This window comes from Nerophis lumbriciformis, linkage group LG19 (genome assembly GCF_033978685.3).
Source record: "Nerophis lumbriciformis linkage group LG19, RoL_Nlum_v2.1, whole genome shotgun sequence".
NCBI classification, from domain to species: Eukaryota; Metazoa; Chordata; class Actinopteri; order Syngnathiformes; family Syngnathidae; genus Nerophis; species Nerophis lumbriciformis.
The window spans coordinates 38,364,812-38,388,310 of record NC_084566.2 but is presented as its reverse complement, the minus strand read 5'-3'; the positions used below and the strand labels follow the sequence as shown (position 1 = coordinate 38,388,310).

The window sequence follows — 23,499 nt, the reverse complement described above, 5'->3', positions numbered from 1 at the left end:
ATTCTAACTGATCTTTTTTGTAACACCGTTAATGAATGAAGTGTACTTTTGTAATTATTTCCCCATATTTCTGCACAATAACTCAGATATGGTAACACTAGCGAGCAGTAGAGAATATGAAGTGATTTTTGGTCTAGAACATGTTTTGCTTTATTCATTATTGACGTGTTTCTTGCTACTTTATGTTGTATATTTTTCACGTGAGATTTCCAGTTCAATTTATCATCAATCATTATACCTAGAAATTTGGTTTCATTTACTCTTTCAATTTCTATTCCGTCTATTTGTATTTGTGTTTGACTTTCTCTTCTACTGTTACCAAATAGCATTATTTTAGTTCTACTGAGATTCAACGATAGTCTGTTTTTGTCAAACCATCTTTTTAATTTGTTCATTTCTTCTGTTGTTATTTGTAGTATCTTCTGTGTGTTCTCTCCGCTGTTGTATCATCCGCAAATAATACTAACTTTAAATCTTTTGTAACTTTACAAATGTCATTTATATATAGATTGAATAATTTAGGTCCTAGTATTGATCCCTGAGGTACACCACAGGATATATTTAGCGTTGTAGAGGTGTGTTCGCCTACCTTCACGTATTGTTTCCTGTTTCAAGTCGAATTCAGTTTCTTTTGTAAAATATTAGGACTTTACATATTGAATGACTATAATTTTCTTCCTTTTTTGTCTATTTTTGGTTTTCCAACTCATTGCATCAAATAATCTGTTAGAATTTTGACTTTTCTGTCAATAATTGTACTTTTATGGCTATTGTATGTAACTAATGTGAGTATTCCCTTTTGTCTTTATGCTGTGCATGTATCAAAGCATTTTTTGGAAATGTTAGAAGGCAGAAAGAATAGCTACTACTATTGCATAGGTAAAGGGTATCTTAATAAACAAAATTATATTTGCAAGTCAAATGTAATGACTTTTTTAATTCAGTAGTTGGGAGATGACCCTTATGAAACACTAACCCATTACCAGTGCAGTGTACATAAGAGTGCCATACAGTCACTGAAGCGTCATTTATCCATCATTAATAAATACCGTACTGGAATAAGTTGCTGATCTGATGGAAACTCCAGTGAGCCCCGACACAAATCATTGACTAACAAAGATTATCCTGTTTTTCCAAGTTGTTTCATCTTAAAAAGGCTACCAGGCATCCTTCAGTTATAATTCATTAGCAGTATGGGGAATGCAGATTTACCTTGACACAATATTGAACGCTGCCTGCAAAGTGCTGAATGACAAACGAGTTGGTGGAGTTGGCGGAGGCCGCAAAGAGCGAGTTGTCCTTGAGCCGCAGCTTTAGCTTGTCCAACAGTGCTTCATCGGTTGATTGAGGGAGGCTAGTACGAAGACAGAAAAGATTGGCTCCTTTTTTATGTTTCACGGATGGATGCACTTTAACTTACTCGCTCTCCTCGTCCAGTATGCTGAAGATTCCATCGCCGATCAGCTGAATGCAGCCGCTGTTGTCGCTGTAGTCAAAGCTTTGACAGCCGATGCCCTCTGACACATAATCTTCCTGCAAAATGGTCCCGTTACAACCACATATTCATCACAAAGGCTATATAAAGGCACTTTCAACACGTGTGGCACAAGTGCTCTCAATCATTTCTGACCTGCTGAAGTTTGAAGATTTGCTGGTTAATGAAACACTGAAGCTTCTCGTTGCTATAGTTCATGCACAGCTGCTCAAAACTGTTGGGGTGCAGGTCCTCCAGGCCAAACAGGTCAAGGACTCCAATGGACAAACACTGGGAAAACATGCACGTGAGGTTACACAGCATAACATAAAACATAACGTTAAGTGAGGTACCATATCGGAACATGCCACAAGTTTCTTTTTTTTTATATTTATATAGCGACTCAAAGCGCTTTACATAGTGAAACCTATTATCTACATCAGGGGTGCTCACACTTTCTCTGCATGAGAGCTACTTTTCAATTGATCAAGTCGTGGGGATCTACCTCATTCACATATATAATTTATATTTACTTATTTATGAAATATATGTTTTTGTTAACAAGTTAAAGGTGTTTAATGATAATACAAGCATGTTTAACACATAGTTAATATTGTTAAAAAATTAAAGGTGTTTAATGATAATACAAGAATGTTTAATACATATAGTTAACAAGTTAAAGGTGTTTAATGATAATGCAAGCATGTTTAACACATATAGTTAATGTTAAAAAATTAAAGGTGTTTAATGATAATACAAGCATGTTTAATACATATAGTTAATATTGTTAACAAGTAAAAGGTATTTAAAGATAATGCAAGCATGTTTAACACATATAGTTAATATTGTTAAAAAATTAAAGGTGTTTAATGATAATACAAGCATGTTTAATACATATAGTTAATATTGTTAACAAGTTAAAGGTGTTTAATGATAATGCAAGCATGTTTAACACACATAGTTAATATTGTTAAAAAATTAAAGGTGTTTAATGATAATACAAGAATGTTTAATACATATAGTTAATATTGTTAACAAGTTAAAGGTGTTTAAAGATAATACAAGCATGTTTAACACATATAGTTAAAAAATTAAAGGTGTTTAATGATAATACAAGCATGTTTAATACATATAGTTAATATTGTTAACAAGTAAAAGGTATTTAAAGATAATGCAAGCATGTTTAACACATATAGTTAATATTGTTAAAAAAATTAAAGGTGTTTAATGATAATACAGGCATGTTTAATACATATAGTTAATATTGTTAACAACTTAAAGGTGTTTAAAGATAATACAAGCATGTTTAACACATATAGTTAATATTGTTAACAAGTTAAAGGTGTTTAATGATAATGCAAGCATGTTTAACACATATAGTTAATATTGTTAAAAAATTAAAGGTGTTTAATAATAATACAAGAATGTTTAATACATATAGTTAATATTGTTAACAACTTAAAGGTGCTTAAAGATAATACAAGCATGTTTAACACATATAGTTAATAAGTTAAAGGTGTTTAAAGATAATACAAGCATGTTTAACACAGATAGATTCCTTTCTTTCATGAAGACAAGAATATAAGTTGGTGTATTACCTGATTGTGATGACTTGCATTGATAGGAATCAGACAGTGGTGCTGATAATGTCCGCATTTTCGAATGGAGGAGGAAAAAAGTCCTTTCTGTCCAATACCACATGAAAGTGGTTGGTTTTTGGCATCTTATTTGTCCAGCTTCCGTACTCCTTTGTATGTACTTTACAAGAAATACATTGTCGGCAAACTCCGTAGCTTGCTAGCTTGTGCACGCCAGCTTTCTGAGACTCGTTTAGTTAGCGCAACTGTGCAACTGTGCAGTCGCGGTCTTTGGAGTTTTGACGACAGAGTCTGTTGAAATAAAGTGTTTCTCGCCTTCCAGTCGGTAATTTTAATGAGCTGGCAGCAGCCAGCGTCATTTCAGAAGACTATCGGGTGCCGTGAATGTCAATCAAGTGACGAAAGTGACGTCATAGTGAAGATTTATGATCGCTCATTTTTAGGACTATTTTTTTAATGCCTGGCTGGTGATCGACTGACACACCCTCCGAGATCGACCGGTAGCTCGCGATCGACGTAATGAGCACCCCTGACGTAAAGTAATGTAATGCAACATAATGTAACACATTTGAAAGTAACACCATAACATAAAAAGACCATTAAGTAAAATACCCTAATGTCAAATACAACATATCAAAACACCTGCAGACCTGCACCAAGGATTTAATACAGCTGTTAAAGTTTGCGACCGCAATGTGAATGAAACATTTATTTTGGAGGAGTTGTTCGACCCAACCCTGGACTTGATGCTTTGACTTACACAAATGGACTCCTCCAAGTCACGCCTGTTGAGCAGAGCGTGGTTGATGTGAAGGACGATCCAGTCAAACAGAGCGCCGTACAAAGACTTTGCCATGGAGTCACGTGCAGATGTGGCCTTGAAACAAAACAAATACATTTCAACCTCGATTTACAAAACCCCGTTTCTCATACGTTTCGATTTATGAACCATTAGATCTAGCCAAATATGCTTGTGTGCGCGAACCATTTCTCTGTCTTCCAACGCTTCATTCATTCGTTCATTTTGTGCCTTAGGGAGAAGTCATTTTGGGGAGGCGGAATCCTCCACGTCACTTGCTGTGCAGTGCAGTACTTGTCAGTGTGTGTGCTTTTTATTATTTTATTATTATTATTATAGTATTATTTACGGGTCTCCCTATGTCTAGCATTAAAAGATTACAGTTGGTACAAAATGCGGCTGCTAGACTTTTGACAAGAACAAGAAAGTTTGATCATAATACACCTATACCTTTATATACATATATACCTATATATATACCTATACTGGCTCACCTGCAATGGCTTCCTGTGCACTTAAGATGTGACTTTAAGGTTTTACTACTTACGTATAAAATACTACACGGTCTAGCTCCGTCCTATCTTGCTGGTTGTATTGTACCATATGTCCCGGCATCAAATGTTGTATTGTACCATATGTCCCGGCAAGAAGTCTGCGTTCAAAGAACTCCGGCTTATTAGTGATTCCCAGAGCCCCAAAAAAGTCTGCGGGCTATAGAGCGTTTTCTATTGGGGCTCCAGTACTATGGAATGCCCTCCCGGTAACAGTTAGAGATGCTACCTCAGTAGAAGCATTTAAGTCCCATCTTAAAACTCATTTGTATACTCTAGCCTTTAAATAGACCCTCTTTTAGACCAGTTGATCTGCCGTTTCTTTTCTTTTCTCCTCTACCCCCCTCTCCCTTGTGGAAGGGGGGGGGCAAAGGTCCGGTGGCCATGGATGAAGTGCTGGCTGTCCAGAGTCGGGACCCGGGGTGGACCGCTCGCCTGTGCATCGGTTGGGGACATCTCTGCGCTGCTGACCTGTCTCCGCTCGGGATGGTCTCCTGCTGGCCCCACTATGGACTGGACTCTCCCTATTATGTTAGATCCACTATGGACTGGACTCTCACACTATTATGTTAGATCCACCATGGACTGGACTCTCACAATATTATGTTAGATCCACTATGGACTGGACTCACACTATTATGTTGGATCCACTATGGACTGGACTCTCACACTATTATGTTAGATCCACTATGGACTGGACTCTCACAATATTATGTTAGATCCCTTATGGACTGGACTCTCACAATATTATGTTAGATTTACTATGGACTGGACTCTAACACTATTATGTTAGATCCACTATGGACTGGACTCTCACAATATTATGTTGGATCCACTATGGACTGGACTCTCACACTATTATGTTGGATCCACTATGGACTGGACTCTCACACTATTATGTTAGATCCACTATGGACTGGACTCTCACAATATTATGTTAGATCCACTATGGACTGGACTCTCACAATATTATGTTAGATTTACTATGGACTGGACTCTCACACTATTATGTTAGATCCACTATGGCCTGGACTCTCACAATATTATGTTGGATCCACTATGGACTGGACTCTCACTATTATGTTAGATCCACTATGGACTGGACTCTCACTATTATGTTAGATCCACTATGGACTGGACTCTCACCCTATTATGTCAGATCCACTATGGACTGGACTCTCACACTATTATGTTAGATCCACTATGGACTGGACTCTCACACTATTATGTTAGATCTACTATGGACTGGACTCTCACACTATTATGTTAGATCCACTATGGACTGGACTCTCACACTATTATGTTAGATCCACCATGGACTGGACTCTCACAATATTATGTTAGATCCACTATGGACTGGACTCTCACACTATTATGTTGGATCCACTATGGACTGGACTCTCACACTATTATGTTAGATCCACTATGGACTGGACTCTCACAATATTATGTTAGATCCGCTATGGACTGGACTCTCACAATATTATGTTAGATCCACTATGGACTGGACTCTCACACTATTATGTTAGATCCACTATGGACTGGACTCTCACACTATTATGTTAGATCCACTATGGACTGGACTCTCACACTATTATGTTAGATCTACTATGGACTGGACTCTCACAATATTATGTTAGATCCACTATGGACTGGACTCTCACACTATTATGTTAGATCCACTATGGACTGGACTCTTACACTATTATGTTAGATCCACTATGGACTGGACTCTCACACTATTATGTTAGATCCACTATGGACTGGACTCTCACACTATTATGTTAGATCCACTATGGACTGGACTCTCACTATTATATTAGATCCACTATGGACTGGACTCTCACACTATTATGTTAGATCCACTATGGACTGGACTCTCATACTAATATGTTAGATCCACTATGGACTGGACTCTCACCCTTATTATGTTAGATCCACTATGGACTGGACTCTCACACTATTATGTTAGATCCACAATGGACTGGACTCTCACACTATTATTTTAGATCCACTATGGACTGGACTCTCACACTATTATGTTAGATCCACTATGAACTGGACTCTCACACTATTATGTTAGATCCACTATGGACTGGACTCTCACACTATTATGTTAGATCCACTATGGACTGGACTCTCACACTATTATGTTAGATCCACTATGAACTGGACTCTCACACTATTATGTTAGATCCACTATGGACTGGACTCTCACACTATTATGTTAGATCCACTATGGACTGGACTCTCACACTATTATGTTAAATCCACTATGGACTGGACTCTCACAATATTATGTTAGATCCACTATGGACTGGACTCACACTATTATGTTAGATCCACTATGGACCGGACTCTCACCCTATTATGTTAGATCCACTATGGACTGGACTCTCACAATATTATGTTAGATCCACTATGGACTGGACTCTCACACTATTATGTTAGATCCACTATGGACTGGACTCTCACAATATTATGTTAGATCCACTATGGACTGGACTCTCACACTATTATGTTAGATCCATTATGGACTGGACTCTCACCCTATTATCTTAGATCCACTATGGACTGGACTCTCACACTATTATGTTAGATCCACTATGGACTGGACTCTCACCCTATTATGTTAGATCCACAATGGACTGGACTCTCACACTATTATGTTAGATCCACTATGGACTGGACTCTCACACTATTATGTTAGATCCACTATGGACTAGACTCTCACACTATTATGTTAGATCCACTATGGACTGGATTTTCACAATATTATGCTATTATGGTAAATTTTCGGAAAGTTTCCGGAAACTTTCCACCCCTTTGCAACCCTATATACAGTACTGTATAGTACTTTATATTTTGTTCAAAGTGTAAAAACCTTCACTAAAATGTGGACTTTCTTCAAGGCTAGAACCCAGTATTCATATTTACATGGAAATTTGCTTCACTATACAAAACGTTTCTATTTACGAATCCTGGTCAAGAACCAATTAAGTTCGTAAATCGAGGTTTCACTGTACTCATAACTCCAGTTACAAAACAGAAAGTAACCTTGAACCAAAAACAATACACCCAATGAGTCATTCAGTAAGTACCTCCTCCAGTAGTGTGTATTGTGAAAACACTGTGCCGCTGTTGGTTGATATTCTCCTCTCGGCCAGAGTCTTTACAAGCAGCTCCTTTTTGACCTGGAATGTACAAAACCATCTACATTGATGTTTTTTTTAAATATAATTTGTCACGTTTGCCAAGCAGAAAAGGCTAAAACACAATGCAACACACCAGAGTAAGAAGTCATTGCAAACAGTGTGTCAAGATTAAATATATTAAATACATAAATATTTCAATAATTGCGAAAATGTGCCACTATTTAATTCTAATTTTAACTAAATACATAAATGTGTTATTAAATATGTCATGAGCGTATTTAATGTAAAATTACATTTAATTATTAATTTAATTATAATTTCTATATTTATTTTTAATTATTGATTATTGGATTAGATTTATATAGGACATTTCTAGACAAAGCGCTTTATAATGACAACTGGGAACCCATTATTCATTCACTTCACACATTTGTTATTAATTATTGTGTCATATTTAATTGATTATTTCATCATTTATTTAATTGTTTCACTGTTTAATTAATTATTCTAGGATTTACTTAATTATTTCATGAGCCAGTGTGTCGGGTAGATGAATTTATCTGATCTCTCAAACACAGACGCAAAGTCAGTGGGCGGATCCCAACACCTGATTGGTTACCGGCATTACTTCTTGTCTGTGGAAATTCAACCAGAGAAGTAGGCTACTGGTCGGTCTGAAAGTGCGAGAAATAACTCTGAACTGCTCCATGCCCTGCGCCAGCAGGTTTTGCTTTGAATGTACTTTGCAAGGTCTAAAATATCAATCACTAACTCCCAAAAAAGTAGGAGTGGCGACCTGTCTCAAACCTTCCGCCCAAGTGCAGGTGGGATAGCGGGGGTGTATATTGCAGCCCGGAAGAGTTAGGGCTGCAAGGTGTTCTGGGTATTTTTTCTGTTGTGTTTGTGTTGTTTACGGTGCGGATGTTCTCCCAAAATGTGTTTGTCATTCTTGTTTGGTGTGGATTCACAGTGTGGCGTATATTTCTAACAGTGTTAAAGTTGTTTATACGGCCACCCTCAGTGTAACCTGTATCGCTGTTGATCAGGTATGCGTTGCATTCACGTGTGTGTGCGTACAGAAGCCGCACATATCTTGTGACTGGGCCGGCACGTTGTTAGAATGGATGAAAAGCGGACGTGACGACAGCTCGTAGAGGACGTTAAAGGCAGTGCCTTTAAAGGCACGCCCCCAAGACTGTGGTCTGGGTGGACTACGAGATATAATGACTGATGAACACCTTCATTCGATAATGAAGGTTGCCTCAGCCCCCGACATTAATGAACTAGCATCCAAGAAAAGATGGCAGGTATCTGGCTTGGGCACATCAGATTATTAGATCAGCGTGTTGCAAACTGGGCAGTTTAAAGTCCTGAATGGTTGGTTTATTCATTATTATTTTATTTTCAAACTTATTAGCCTGTGGAAAAAGTTAATGTTGATATTTACCTCAGAAGGCTGCAAATAGAAAAGAGGCATTCAATTTTTATTTAAATTGTATTTGACATGTCATTAATATTTTTTGATTTTTATTATTATTTGAAAGTCGATTTTGCATGTCACTATAAAGTTATATAAGCCTTGCTTGTTCAATATTCAATGCAAAACTTGTTTGGGTCCCTATTAAAAGGTTAATTTGTTCAACCTTGGCCCGCGGCTTTGTTCAGTTTTAAATTTTGGCCCACTCTGTATTTGAGTTTGACACTCCTGCTCTACATTCTTTTACACAAATTGGAGATTATGGCAATATGCTTAATGCAGGTATAGTTATGAATGTGAGTGTATGTGATTGTTTGTCTATATGTGCCCCGCGATTGGCTGGCGACCAGTCTAGGGTGTACCCCGCCTCTCGCCCCAAAGTTAGCTGAGATAGGTGCCAGCTTACTCGCGACCTTAGTGAGGTTAGCGGTATAGAAAATGGATAGATGGATGGAATCAATATTTAGTTAAATATTGAATTAAAGAATTAAATGTTATTTTATGAGTCCAAACCCCGGCTGAGTCATACCAAAGACTATAAAAATGGGAGCCATTACCTCTCTGCTTGGCACTCAGCATCAAGGGTTGGAATTGGGGGTTAAATCACCAAAAATGATTCTCTGACCTCCCAGGGGGGTGATGGGTCAAATGCAGACAATAATTTCGCCACACCTAGTGTGTGTGTGTGACAATCAGTGGTACTTCAACTTTAACATTCAATTAATGACATAAATATTACATTAACATTTTAAATTCCAATTATAATTACATACCTGCCAACTTTTGAAATTAGAAAAACCTAGTAGCCAGGGTCCAGGGGCCGCAGGCCCCGGTAGGTCCAGGACAAAGTCCTGGTGGGGGGTTCAGGCTTCGCCCCCCGACGCAAAATGATTATTAGCATTCAGACAGGTTAAAATGTTGCTAAAACCATCACTTTTCTATCAGTCACAGTGACTTTTCAAAACAAAAATATTACAGCAAAAATCATATGGGTTGATTGACATGTTTATTCTGTAAGCTAACTTCAATAGTTTGAAATTATTTTGACAGTTAATGCCAGTTATCCTGTCAACCTTTCACAAGACTTCAATTTGTTAATTGAAAGTATAAACAGTATAAACACTTTTTACAGTAAACAAATGGTAAAACAGTACTAAACAATTCCATTAAAAAAAGAAATTGGTGTCATTATTAACTTTCTGTCCAAGCTTGTATAATCTACTGCCTTGTTCAATTGTAAAAAATATTCTGTGCCTAAAATTCACATTTCTATCACAATTATCATACTGTAAACATGGTAAGCTAACTTCATTAAAATTAATAGTCCTGTCAATAGCATGGAATTACAATTCAAATGTAGTTTTTTTGTAAGCCTTTCAAAAGAATTCAAAATATGAAAAATTAATGAAAATTTATTTAAGCCATCAGACACTTGAAAAGTGGCACATCACATCTCTAATGTAATCATTTGAACTTTTCAACAGAAATAGCACTGCAAAAATATTAAGGACATACTTCTGTATTTTGGTAGTTATGCTGTCAACATTTAACAAGATTTCTTCAACTTGGACTTGAAAGCATAAATAGTATAAACACGGCATTAGACTTGTGTTTTTTTGTCCCAACGTGGTCTTTTACATCGCTAATTCCTCCGTGTCCGATCAAAATATCTTGTCTGCACAAGGTGCAATTCGCGTAGTTTTCACCCTTTTTGGAACGGATAATTATTCCCGGATAGGCTTTTGAATATTCTTCACGGAATGACTGCAGTTTTCTTTTCGGTTTAAGACTCGTTTGCGATTTTTCTCCGGCTGATTCCATGATCGTTCGCTCGTTTGGAAACAATGGCAACTGGTGCCTCGTGCTTGGCAGCGGTGCTATAAATAGCCTCGCGCATGGCATTCGGAATGGCTCGATAGGAAGTTACGGGAAGCGGTGTCGATTGTCATTGTTGTTACGCGATTTCGTGAATAAAACTTTTTTTTAAATATATTTTTTTAATTAATGAAAAACTGTATTTTTTATCACTGCAACCGTAACCCGGAATAGATTGATGAAAACCGTACTAATTGCGGGAAAACCGGAGTAGTTGGCAGGTATGTAATTAATTGACACATTTTAAAATATTTATTTATGCATTTAATTTGTCCCATTTGACCATTCATATCCAAATAGAGCATCTTTAGTTGAAGGTTCCAACATACCTTGAGAAGCTGCGACAACGTGGACAAAACGTCCGCTGGTCCAACCTCCAGAGCGCCACGGTTCTCTGACAGAGTAAAGCTCACGTTGCCCAAGAGCAAGATGGCGGAAAGGGTGGAAAATATGCTGCACACAAACACACACTTTCAATGAATGTGGTGTAAACGTATGTCGTCTTTACAAGTCCCAACCAGAAGGAAACATTGGCAGCGCGTGAGTCTTTTTGCTCAACCTTCCAACTGATGGACATAATCTGGCTTCATGTTGTCACTCAGCATCATATCCAACCTGATACAACTTTGCAGCACAAACGCCACATGTTTCTCCGGCTCGACTCGACGAGCTACGACTTGTCGCTTACACCAGGATAGACGGCAGAAACCAGACGGGGTAAAATTAGTCACCTGTTGACGTCGTTTTGCTCACACAGAGCGCCAAGACCCTTTGACTTAAAATAATGACTAGGTTTCTTGGTGCGCCTGGAATGTTTGGCTTTTTAACAGACTAAAACTTGTAATTCAGGACCTAACTGGCGTTAAGTGGCGTGTAGTAAGTAAGTAGTAAGTAAATTGTATTTATATAGCGCTTTTCTCTAGTGACTCAAAGCACTTTACATAGTGAAACCCAATATCTAAGTTACAATTGTCACTGATCACACATACTGTTTCTTAGTGGACGGCAGGAAGCCAACCATTTCCATGGCTTGATGAAGCCTCTTGTACTCATGTCCGAGCTTTGCCTCATCGTCCAAGTGAAGATCTTCCTAAAGGACAAAGAGATGACATACAGTTGGTCAGTTGTTCGCCACCAGGTTCAGTTTCCTTTCATACAGTTACATATTCCACACCACAAACTCTTATGGTCTTTGTAAATTCAGATTGCGGTATGTCGTTTCTTAATGGGGAAAAACGATGTCTTTTGTGTACGGTTGGTAGAGCAGCCGTGCCAGCAACTTCAGGGTTCCAGGTTCGATTGCTTCCACCATCCGAGTCACTTCCGTTGTGTCCTTAGGCAAGACGCTTTACCCACTTGCTTCCAGTGCCACCCACACTGGTTTAAATGTAGCTTGTGATGTGGATACTGAGTGTTGCTATGTAAAGCACTTCGGGTGACAAGAATGATCTACTGCTAACGATGGATTCTGATGCGTCATCTATGTTGCTGCTTCTTGATCTTAGCGCTGCTTTCGATACCGTCGATCATAATATTTTATTAGAGCGTATCAAAACACGTATTGGTATGTCAGACTTAGCTTTGTCGTGGTTTAACTCTTATCTTACTGACAGGATGCAATGCGTCTCCCATAATAATGTGACCTCGGACTATGTTAAGGTAACGTGCGGAGTTCCTCAGGGTTCGGTTCTTGGCCCTGCACTCTTTAGTATTTACATGCTGCCGCTAGGCGACATCATACGCAAATACGGTGTTAGCTTTCATTGTTATGCTGATGACACCCAACTCTACATGACCCTAAAGCTGACCAACACGCCGGATTGTAGTCAGCTGGAGGCGTGTCTTAATGAAATTAAACAATGGATGTCCGCTAACTTCTTGCAACTCAATGCCAAGAAAACGGAAATGCTGATTATCGGTCCTGCTAAACACCGACATTTTTTAATAATACCACCTTAACATTTGACAACCAAACAATTACACAAGGCGAATCAGTAAAGAATCTGGGTATTATTTTCGACCCAACTCTCTCCTTTGAGTCACACATTAAGAGTGTTACTAAAACGGCCTTCTTTCATCTACGTAATATCGCTAAAATTCGTTCTATTTTATCCACTAGCGACGCTGAGTTCATTATTCATGCGTTCGTTACGTCTCGTCTCGACTACTGTAACCTATTATTTTCGGGTCTCCCTATGTCTAGCATTAAAAGACTACAATTGGTACAAAATGCGGCTGCTAGACTTTTGACAAGAACAAGAAAGTTTGATCATATTACGCCTATACTGGCTCACCTGCACTGGCTTCCTGTGCACTTAAGATGTGACTTTAAGGTTTTACTACTTACGTATAAAATACTACACGGTCTAGCTCCGTCCTATCTTGTCGATTGCATTGTACCATATGTCCCGGCAAGAAATCTGCGTTCAAAGAACTCCGGCTTATTAGTGATTCCCAGAGCCCAAAAAAAGTCTGCGGGCTATAGAGCGTTTTCTATTGGGGCTCCAGTACTATGGAATGCCCTCCCGGTAACAATTAGAGATGCTACCTCAGTAGAAGCATTTAAGTCCCATCTTAAAACTCATTTGTATACTCTAGCCTTTAAATAGCCCCCCTGTTAGACCAGTTGATCTGCCGTTTCTTTTCTTTTCTCCTCTGCTCCCCTTTTCCTTGTGGAGGGGGGGGGGGGCACAGGTCCGGTGGCCATGGATGAAGTGCTGGCTGTCCAGAGTCGGGACCCGGGGTGGACCGCTCGCCTGTGCATCGGCTGGGAACATCTCTGCGCTGCTGACCCGTCTCCGCTCGGGATGGTGTGCTGCTGGCCCCACTATGGACTGGACTCTTACTATTATGTTGGATCCACTATGGACTGGACTCTCACAATATTATGTCAGACCCACTCGACATCCATTGCTTTCGGTCTCCCCTAGAGGGAGGGGTTACCCACATATGCGGTCCTCTCCAAGGTTTCTCATAGTCATTCACATCGACGTCCCACTGGGGTGAGTTTTTCCTTGCCCTTATGTGGGCTTTGTACCGAGGATGTCGTTGTGGCTTGTGCAGCCCTTTGAGACACTTGTGATTTAGGGCTATATAAATAAACATTGATTGACATTGATTGATTGAAGAAAAAAAGCACTACAAATATAATTCACTTCACTACATGTTTGCATTTGGCACCAGTCAGTTAGTGGGTTTATCAAAGTGTAGTTACCAATCACGGTTTTCCATCCATCCATCTGGGATCGCCCATAATTTAAATTTAATAACAGAAATACTAACCGTTGGGGAGTTACCAATAATATCGTTTATCATCCCTAAACGCAACATACCATATTGTAATGTAATACACCATAATGCAGGGGTCGGCAACCTTTACCAGTCAAAGAGCCATTTTGATGGTTGATGTGTGAGGGAGCAGGGTTGGGGTGGGGCCGGGGTTTGGTGGTAGCAGGGGTGTATAATGTAGCCCAGAAGAGTCAGGGCTGCATGGGATTCTGGGTATTTGTTCTGTTGTGTTTATGTTGTGTTAAGGTGCAGATGTTCTCCCGAAATGTGTTTGTCATTCTTGTTTGGTTTTGTTTCAAAGTATGGCGCATTATTAGTAAGAGTGTTAAAGTTGTTTTATATGGTCACCGTCAGTGTAACCTGTGTGGCTGTTGACCAAGTATGCCTTGCCGTCACGTACGTGTGCAAGCAGAAGATGCATACTGTATAACAAGTGGTTAGGCTGGCACGCTGTTAATACAGATTGTAGGGGGCGCCAAATGCTGTACCATCACGGCACGCCCTTCATATAACTGTAAGGGTGAAAATCGGTGAATATTAATTTTAAATATAAATTGAAATAATTAATTTCTGCGAGAGGCACTGAAATCCAGAAGTCTCACGGGAAAATCGGGGGGTTCGGCAAGTAAGCTGCTGAGCCGCATCAGAGTGATCAAAGAGCCGCATGCGGCTCCGGAGCCGCGGGTTGCCGACCCCTGCCATAACGTAACGTAACATACATCGTGTAACGCGCATGTGTGTAATATACGTAGTTGTGGGGGGAGGTGTGGCCAGCGCTGCCTACAGGAGCAAAGGTCACCGCCTCTGTCCATGGTGCTGAGGACGGACCATCAGACCGGGGCGTGGCAGTGCTGACGGCGAGACACAGCTGGCAGGTGATTAGATTTCACAGGTGGTACGTGTTAATCTAATCATCTGTTGTCTTTAACAGTAAGTGGCCGGGAGCAGGAGGGGAGAGTGGATACGGACGTGACTTTTCAGTCACGTTCTGCGGGAGAAAGATTTTGAAAAAAACCTATGAAAATTAAAAACTTTGTTAAAAACTGCACGCTTGGCTCCTGTGCCGTGTCTTTAGTGGAACTGCTAGGAAGCAACTTCCACAGTAGTATCATAATATAGCGTAACATAACGTAATATACATAATGTAACATAACATGCTAAACCGTAGTATGTCATAATTTAGCATTAGATCCAGATTCACCTCTATTATCATTGTACAGGGGGTGACAACTAGATTGGGGGTACTCCCACAGCCACTGTGCACAGCACAGACGAAAATAAAATAAACACAAAAAACAAAACATGAATATGGCACTAAAAACAGACAATTGCTTTAAAAAGTGCTGAGGAATAAATGAATACTGAAAGTGAAATGAATACAACAACTGGAGGGAGAATGCAATAAATATAATATTAAAGGGGGGGGTCCCCACATCTGCGGTCCCCTCCAAGGTTTCTCATTGTTATCCCACTGGGTTGAGTTTTTTCTTGCCCTGATGTGGGATCTGAGCCAAGGATGTCGTTGTGGCTTGTGCAGCCCTTTGAGACACTCGTGATTTAGGGCTATATAAGTAAACATTGATTGATTGATTGATTGAAATATAAATACGACGGTGCAATGCATGTAGGTACAAAGTGTGCAATAAAAGCTGCAGGTTTCCGTTATACATTGGGGTGGGGCGCAGATGTGTGGGGCGGAGTTATCTCAGTCAAGTTGGGTTGTGTGTGGGTGTTTGCAGTCCTAATGGTCCATTACCATTATCGTCATCAACCCTCACCACTTGCCGGCAGCGACGTAAAGCAGATGAGACTAATGTTTGCTTAAATGCCGTCAGTGTTCCGCTATGCAGGGTTCTTTTTTTCCCCTTCGCCTGTCTACATCAATAAGAAACAGACCTTTTTGTTGTTTCTGAAGCAGATCATTGACCCGTGTACAGAGGTGGGTAGAGTAGCCAGAAATTGTACTCAAGTAAGAGTACTGTTACTTTAGAGATTTATTACTCAAGTAAAAGTAAGGAGTAGTCACCCAAATATTTACTTGAGTAAAAGTAAAAAGTATGTTGTGAAAAAACTACTCAAGTACTGAGTAACTGATGAGTAACATATACACACACATATATATATATATATATATATATATATATATATATATATATATATATATATACATACATACATACACACATATATACACACACACACACACACACACACACACACACACACACACACACACACATATATATATATATATATATATATATATATATATATATATATATACACACACATATTTATATACATACATTGATTTATACAGTATATAATTTATATTTATTTATTTTTGCCATTTTTGTTTACATGTTAAAGGTGTTTTAATGAATATACATGCATGTTTAACACATATAGATTCCTTTCTTTCATGAAGAAAAGAATATAAGTTGGTGTATTACCTGATTCTGATGACTTGCATTGATTGTAATCAGACAGTAGTAATAATAACGTCCACATTTTCAAATGGAGGAGAAAAAAAGTTCCTCCTTTCTGTCTAATACCACATGAAAGTGGTTGGTTTTTGGCTTCTTATTTGTCCAGCTTCCATATTCGTTTTTATACACTTTACAAGAAATACATTGGCGGCAAACTCCGTCGCTTGCTAGCTTGTTTGCGCTGGCTTTCGGAGACTCTTATTTTGAAAGCGCAGGCGCGATGGAGCGGCACTTTTATTGTGAAGACAGGAACTGTGCAGTCAGTCTTTAGGCTTTTGACGGGATGTACGGTTGAAATAAAAAAGGGTCTTTTTTCCTTCACACTTTTGATTGATTGATTGATTGAAACTTGTATTAGTAGATTGCACAGTACAGTACATATTCCGTACGATTGACCACTAAATGGTAACACCCGAATACCTTTTCTCAACTTGTTTAAGTCAGGTCATGTGACCCCTGGCTCTGTTTGATTGGTCCAACGTCACCAGTGACTGCATCTGATTGGTGGAACGGAGTGAACGTCACCAGTGAATGTATTTGTTGAAACGCAGGCACTATGAAGGTCTGTCTGACAGACCAAAACAAACAAAGCGTGCATTAACAGATCGATAAAAATTAGTAGCGAGTAGCGAGCTGAATGTAGATAAAAGTAGCGGAGTAAAAGTAGCGTTCCTTCTCTATAAATATACTCAAGTAAAAGTAAAAGTATGTTGCATTAAAACTACTCTTAGAAGTACAATTTATCCCAAAAGTGACTCAAGTAGATGTAACGGAGTAAATGTAGCGCGTTACTACCCACCTCTGCCCGTGTCCCCTTTGAAATGCATCCGTGCTTCTGCGGCGAGACAGCTTTATGCAGTCTCAAGACTCAAGCAAGAACGAGGCACAACGCAACAAAGGATTCCAACAACATAAAAACAGAGTGACGTTACTGTTCACCTTAAACAAGACAGAACTAACAAACTTAAATAACTATGCTTTGGTTACTGCAAAGCCCCGCTGTTTTCATCACATAAATCAGCATCACTTGTTTTGACAAGAACAAGAAAGTTTGATCATATTACGCCTATACTGGCTCACCTGTACTGGCTTCCTGTGCACTTAAAATGTGACTTTAAGGTTTTACTACTTACGTATAAAATACTACACGGTCTAGCTCAGGGGTCGGCAACCCGCGGCTCGGGAGCCGCATGCGGCTCTTTGATCACTCTGATGCGGCTCAGCAGCTTACTTGTCGACTCCCCCGATTTTCCCGGGAGACTTCCGGATTTCAGTGCCTCTCGTAGAAAACTCTAATATTCTCAAAAATATTCTCCGATTTTCAACTTTACAGTTATAATAAGGGCATGCCATGATGGTACAGCATTTGGTGCCATCTACAATCTGTATTAACAGCATGCCAGTCCAATCCCTTGTTATGCAGTATGCATCTTCTGCTTGCACACGTACGTGACAGCAAGGCATACTTGGTCAACAGCCACACAGGTTACACTGACGGTGACCATATAAAACAACTTTAACACTCTTACTAATAATGCGCCACACTTTGAACCAAAACCAAACAAGAATGACAAACACATTTCGGGAGAACATCTGCACCTTAACACAACATAAACACAAATACCCAGAATCCCATGCAGCCCTGACTCTTCTGGGCTACATTATACACCCCTGCTACCACCAAACCCCGCCCTCACCCCAACCCTGCTCCCTCACACATCAACCCCCCCCAAGAAAGTTTGATCATATTACGCCTATACTGGCTCACCTGTACTGGCTTCCTGTGCACTTAAAATGTGACTTTAAGGTTTTACTACTTACGTATAAAATACTACACGGTCTAGCTCCGTCCTATCTTGTCGATTGTATTGTACCATATGTCCCGGCAAGAAATCTGCGTTCAAAGAACTCTGGCTTATTAGTGATTCCCAGAGCCCAAAAAAAGTCTGCGGGCTATAGAGCGTTTTCTATTGGGGCTCCAATACTATGGAATGCCCTCCCGGTAACAATTAGAGATGCTACCTCAGTAGAAGCATTTAAGTCCCATCTTAAAACTCATTTGTATACTCTAGCCTTTAAATAGCCCCCCTGTTAGACCAGTTGATCTGCCGTTTCTTTTCTTTTCTCCTCTGCTCCCCTCTTCCTTGTGGAGGGGGGGGGGCACAGGTCCGGTGGCCATGGATGAAGTGCTGGCTGTCCAGAGTCGGGACCCGGGGTGGACCGCTCGCCTGTGCATCGGCTGGGAACATCTCTGCGCTGCTGACCCGTCTCCGCTCGGGATGGTGTCCTGCTGGCCCCACTATGGACTGGACTCTTACTATTATGTTGGATCCACTATGGACTGGACTCTCACAATATTATGTCAGACCAACTCGACATCCATTGCTTTCGGTCTCCCCTAGAGGGGGGGGGGGGGGGGGGGGGGGGGTTACCCACATATGCGGTCCCCTCCAAGGTTTCTCATAGTCATTCACATCGACGTCCCACTGGGGTGAGTTTTTCCTTGCCCTTATGTGGGCTTTGTACCGAGGATGTCGTTGTGGCTTGTGCAGCCCTTTGAGACACTTGTGATTTAGGGCTATATAAATAAACATTGATTGATTGATTGATTGATTGTGCGTCGGTTGAGGTGGGCGGGGTTAGGTAGAGGGGGTTTATAATGTAGCCCGGAAGAGTTAGGGCTGCATGGGATTCTGGGTATTTGTCCTGTTGTGTTTATGCTGTGTTACGGTGCAGATGTTCTCCCAAAATGTGTTTGTCATTCTTGTTTGGTGTGGGTTCACAGTGTGGCGCATTATTAGTAAGAGTGTTAAAGTTGCTTTTTTTATACCGCCACCGTCAGTGTAACCTGTGGGGTTGTTGACCAAGTATGCCTTGCTGTCACTTACGTGAGCAAGCGGAAGCCCCATACAGCGTGTGGCTAGTCAGGCACGCTGGTTGTAGTGGGCGCTAAATGCTGTACAATCACGACACGCACGACGCTGACAAGCGCCATTCATATAAAACCCGCGTGCCGCACCAGCATTCATATTCCATATTAAGGTATGGGCAGCGTGTCTGAGACCCCTGGTTTATACATAGCACAAAGCAAAAAAAAAACATCTTATGCTTTGTTATTTCATTTTAAATTTCAAAAAAAATTTGTGGCTCCCATTGTTATCTTTAATTTGTGAAACTGGTCAAAATGGCTCTTTGACTGGTAAAGGTCTAGCTCCATCCTATCTTGCTGATTGTATTGTACCATATGTCCCGGCAAGAAATCTGCCTTCAAAGAACTCCGGCTTATTGGTGATTCCCAGAGCCCAAAAAAAGTCTGCGGGCTATAGAGCGTTTTCTATTGGGGCTCCAGTACTCTACTTAGTGATTTAGGGCTATATACATAAACATTGATTGATTGATTGTATTATTTTGAAAAAAAAGGGGGAAAAAATAATCTATATAATGCGCGCTCAGGAATAACGTGATCTGGATTTTATGGACCCCAACGACCGCGTTATATCGAACTTTGAGTGCAATATGCCAAATATTTATCATTACGAAACATAACATTCCATTACATAAGACAACGTAACGTAGTGGTGAGCTTACATAGCTGCAGAAGAGGGTAAAAACATTACAAAGAGCTCCCAGTGTAATGTTTAAGACTTTTTTTGACATTGTCAATCAAAGCTGAGCATAATACTTCTTGAAAGATAGAAGTAGAGTCCATTTCTAAAAGGTAAACTTGCCGTCGTGTAAAGATGGCCTTGTGCTGACCTTACATGTTCCCTGACGTGACCACACTCGCAGGCATACTTGCCAACCTTGAGACCTCCGATTTCGGGAAGTGGGGGGAGGGGGTGGGGGTGGGCGTGGTGGGACGGGGGCATGGCTAAAAGGGGAGGAGTATATTTACAGCTAGAATTCACCAAGTCAAGTATTTCATAAATATATATATATATATATATATATATATATATATATATATATATATATATATATATATATATATATATAAGAAATACTTATGTCCAGTGAATTCTAGCTATATATATATAAAATAAATACTTGAATTTCAGTGTTCATTTATTTACACATACAGGTAAAAGCCAGTAAATTAGAATATTTTGAAAAACTTGATTTATTTCAGTAATTGCATTCAAAAGGTGTAACTTGTACATTATATTTATTCATTGCACACAGACTGATGCATTCAAATGTTTATTTCATTTAATTTTGATGATTTGAAGTGGCAACAAATGAAAATCCAAAATTCCGTGTGTCACAAAATTAGAATATTACTTAAGGCTAATACAAAAAAGGGATTTTTAGAAATGTTGGCCAACTGAAAAGTATGAAAATGAAAAATATGAGCATGTACAATACTCAATACTTGGTTGGAGCTCCTTTTGCCTCAATTACTGCGTTAATGCGGCGTGGCATGGAGTCGATGAGTTTCTGGCACTGCTCAGGTGTTATGAGAGCCCAGGTTGCTCTGATAGTGGCCTTCAACTCTTCTGCGTTTTTGGGTCTGGCATTCTGCATCTTCCTTTTCACAATACCCCACAGATTTTCTATGGGGCTAAGGTCAGGGGAGTTGGCGGGCCAATTTAGAACAGAAATACCATGGTCCGTAAACCAGGCACGGGTAGATTTTGCGCTGTGTGCAGGCGCCAAGTCCTGTTGGAACTTGAAATCTCCATCTCCATAGAGCAGGTCAGCAGCAGGAAGCATGAAGTGTCTAAAACTTGCTGGTAGACGGCTGCGTTGACCCTGGATCTCAGGAAACAGAGTTTGAGGCAAAAGGAGCTCCAACCAAGTATTGAGTATTGTACATGCTCATATTTTTCATTTTCATACTTTTCAGTTGGCCAACATTTCTAAAAATCCCTTTTTTGTATTAGCCTTACACAATATTCAAATTTTGTGACACATGGAATTTTGGATTTTCATTTGTTGCCACTTCAAATCATCAAAATTAAATGAAATAAACATTTGAATGCATCAGTCTGTGTGCAATGAATAAATATAATGTACAAGTTACACCTTTTGAATGCAATTACTGAAATAAATCAAGTTTTTCAAAATATTCTAATTTACTGGCTTTTACCTGTATACACACACATAACACTCATCTACTCATTGTTGAGTTAAGGGTTGAATTGTCCATCCTTGTTCTATTCTCTGTCACTATTTTTCGAACCATGCTGAACACCCTCTCTGATGATGCATTGCTGTGTGGCACGCACAAAAGTGCTTTCCTCAAATGCACTAGATGGCAGTATTGTCCTGTTTAAGAGTGTCACAACATTGCTGTTTACTGCAGACGAACTGCTTTACGGCATACAAAAAAGTGACTGCTGTTGTTGTGTGTTGTTGCCACGCTGGGAGGACGTTAATGAAACTGCCTAACAATAAACCCACAAAAGAAACCAAGAACTCGCCCTCCATCATTCTATAGTTATAACGTGATTGGGCAGGTACGCTTTTTTATATTGTGGAGGACCTGAGTCCGCCTGAATTTCGGGAGATTTTCGGGAGAAAATTTGTCCCGGGAGGTTTTCGGGAGAGGCGCTGAATTTCGGGAGTCTCCCGGAAAATCCGGGAGGGTTGGCAAGTATGCTCGCAGGCCACAAACATGTTTTTTTAGAGTTGGGGACAAAACAGCATAAAAACTATGACAATTGATAGACAAAGTATTTTTCAGGTTGTGTTGCAAAAACATTCCCTGCCCCACCAAAGTGTACAGAGCAAAGGTACCTGCTTGAGGTAGATATAATCCTGGGGCGCCAACAGACGGAATTCCTCCTGTTCGTCTTTGGACGCTCCCACCAGCAGGTAGTAGAAGACGTGGTAGTTCCTGCGGGTTTTAGAGGTCACCATGCATAGTTAACCACCACTGCTATTGACTAAACATTTCACTATCATAAAGTGTGTAACAAATGTATGCTCATTGCATGAATGTGCGCAAACAGATTTTATGATGCCTCCAGTAAAAGAGCTGTATTTCACTCTTACCTCTCCCTTTTATTTCTGCGAACCAGGCGGCATTTTTCAAGTAGGTACTTCCTGATAACTGCCCTGAGGAGACAAGACCATTAATGCTTCGCCTTAGAACATAATTGCTGCAACCTCTTACCCTCGGATTACGCCGCTCTCCAGATAGTTAAGCTGGATAAATTTCCCAAAGCGACTGGAGTTGTCGTTCTCTTGTGTCTTTGCGTTGCCAAAAGCCTGTTTGAGACACAGGAAATCATCTTTTTTTTTTTTTTACAGTCAAGAAGAACAAAAAACAAACAAAAAATGTGGCGTACCACAGGGATCAATACTTGGACCAAAATTGTTTAATCTTTATATAAATGCCATGAGTAAAGTTACAAAATACTTAAAGTTAATATTATTTGAACGACACAACAGCGTTTTTTTTCCATCAGAGAACACACAGAATACAATACTTAGGGATGTCCCGATCCGATATTTGGATCGGATCGGCTGCCGATATTTGCCAAAAATTGCGTATCGGCAAGGCATGGGAAAATGCCGATCTAGATCCAGTTTAAAAAAAAACTCCGGTCCGTGTTTTCCAACGCACCTATTTAAATAATACATTCCACTTTTCTGCTGCTCCGTAATTACCTACTCAGTGGCCTAGTGGTTAGAGTGTCCGCCCTGAGATCGGTAGGTTGTGGGTTCAAACCCCGGCCGAGTCATACCAAAGACTATAAAAATGGGACCCATTACCTCCCTGCTTGGCACTCAGTATCAAGGGTTGGAATTGGGGGTTAAATCACCAAAAATGATTCCCGGGCGCGGC

At 40.0% G+C, this 23,499-nt stretch overlaps 1 protein-coding gene across 4 annotated transcripts in view; it reads right to left on the bottom strand.

The window, feature by feature from the left end:
• Positions 1 to 23,499, bottom strand: part of LOC133618439 (myosin IXb) — a 158,785-nt gene that overhangs the window by 86,614 nt on the left and 48,672 nt on the right. For all 4 annotated transcript variants that reach the window (XR_009817306.1, XM_061978788.1, XM_061978790.1 and 1 more), the window contains exons 4-13: positions 22,825 to 22,919; positions 22,704 to 22,766; positions 22,446 to 22,545; positions 11,919 to 12,019; positions 11,259 to 11,382; positions 7,524 to 7,616; positions 3,833 to 3,949; positions 1,631 to 1,765; positions 1,421 to 1,533; positions 1,213 to 1,354 (exon numbers count right to left, since the gene is read on the bottom strand). Coding sequence is in view for 3 of the 4 variants with exons in the window: in XM_061978788.1 (XP_061834772.1) it covers positions 1,213 to 1,354; positions 1,421 to 1,533; positions 1,631 to 1,765; positions 3,833 to 3,949; positions 7,524 to 7,616; positions 11,259 to 11,382; positions 11,919 to 12,019; positions 22,446 to 22,545; positions 22,704 to 22,766; positions 22,825 to 22,919 (1,083 nt within the window). In the remaining variant the exon portion in view is untranslated. The remainder of the gene's footprint in view (positions 1 to 1,212; positions 1,355 to 1,420; positions 1,534 to 1,630; positions 1,766 to 3,832; positions 3,950 to 7,523; positions 7,617 to 11,258; positions 11,383 to 11,918; positions 12,020 to 22,445; positions 22,546 to 22,703; positions 22,767 to 22,824; positions 22,920 to 23,499) is intronic.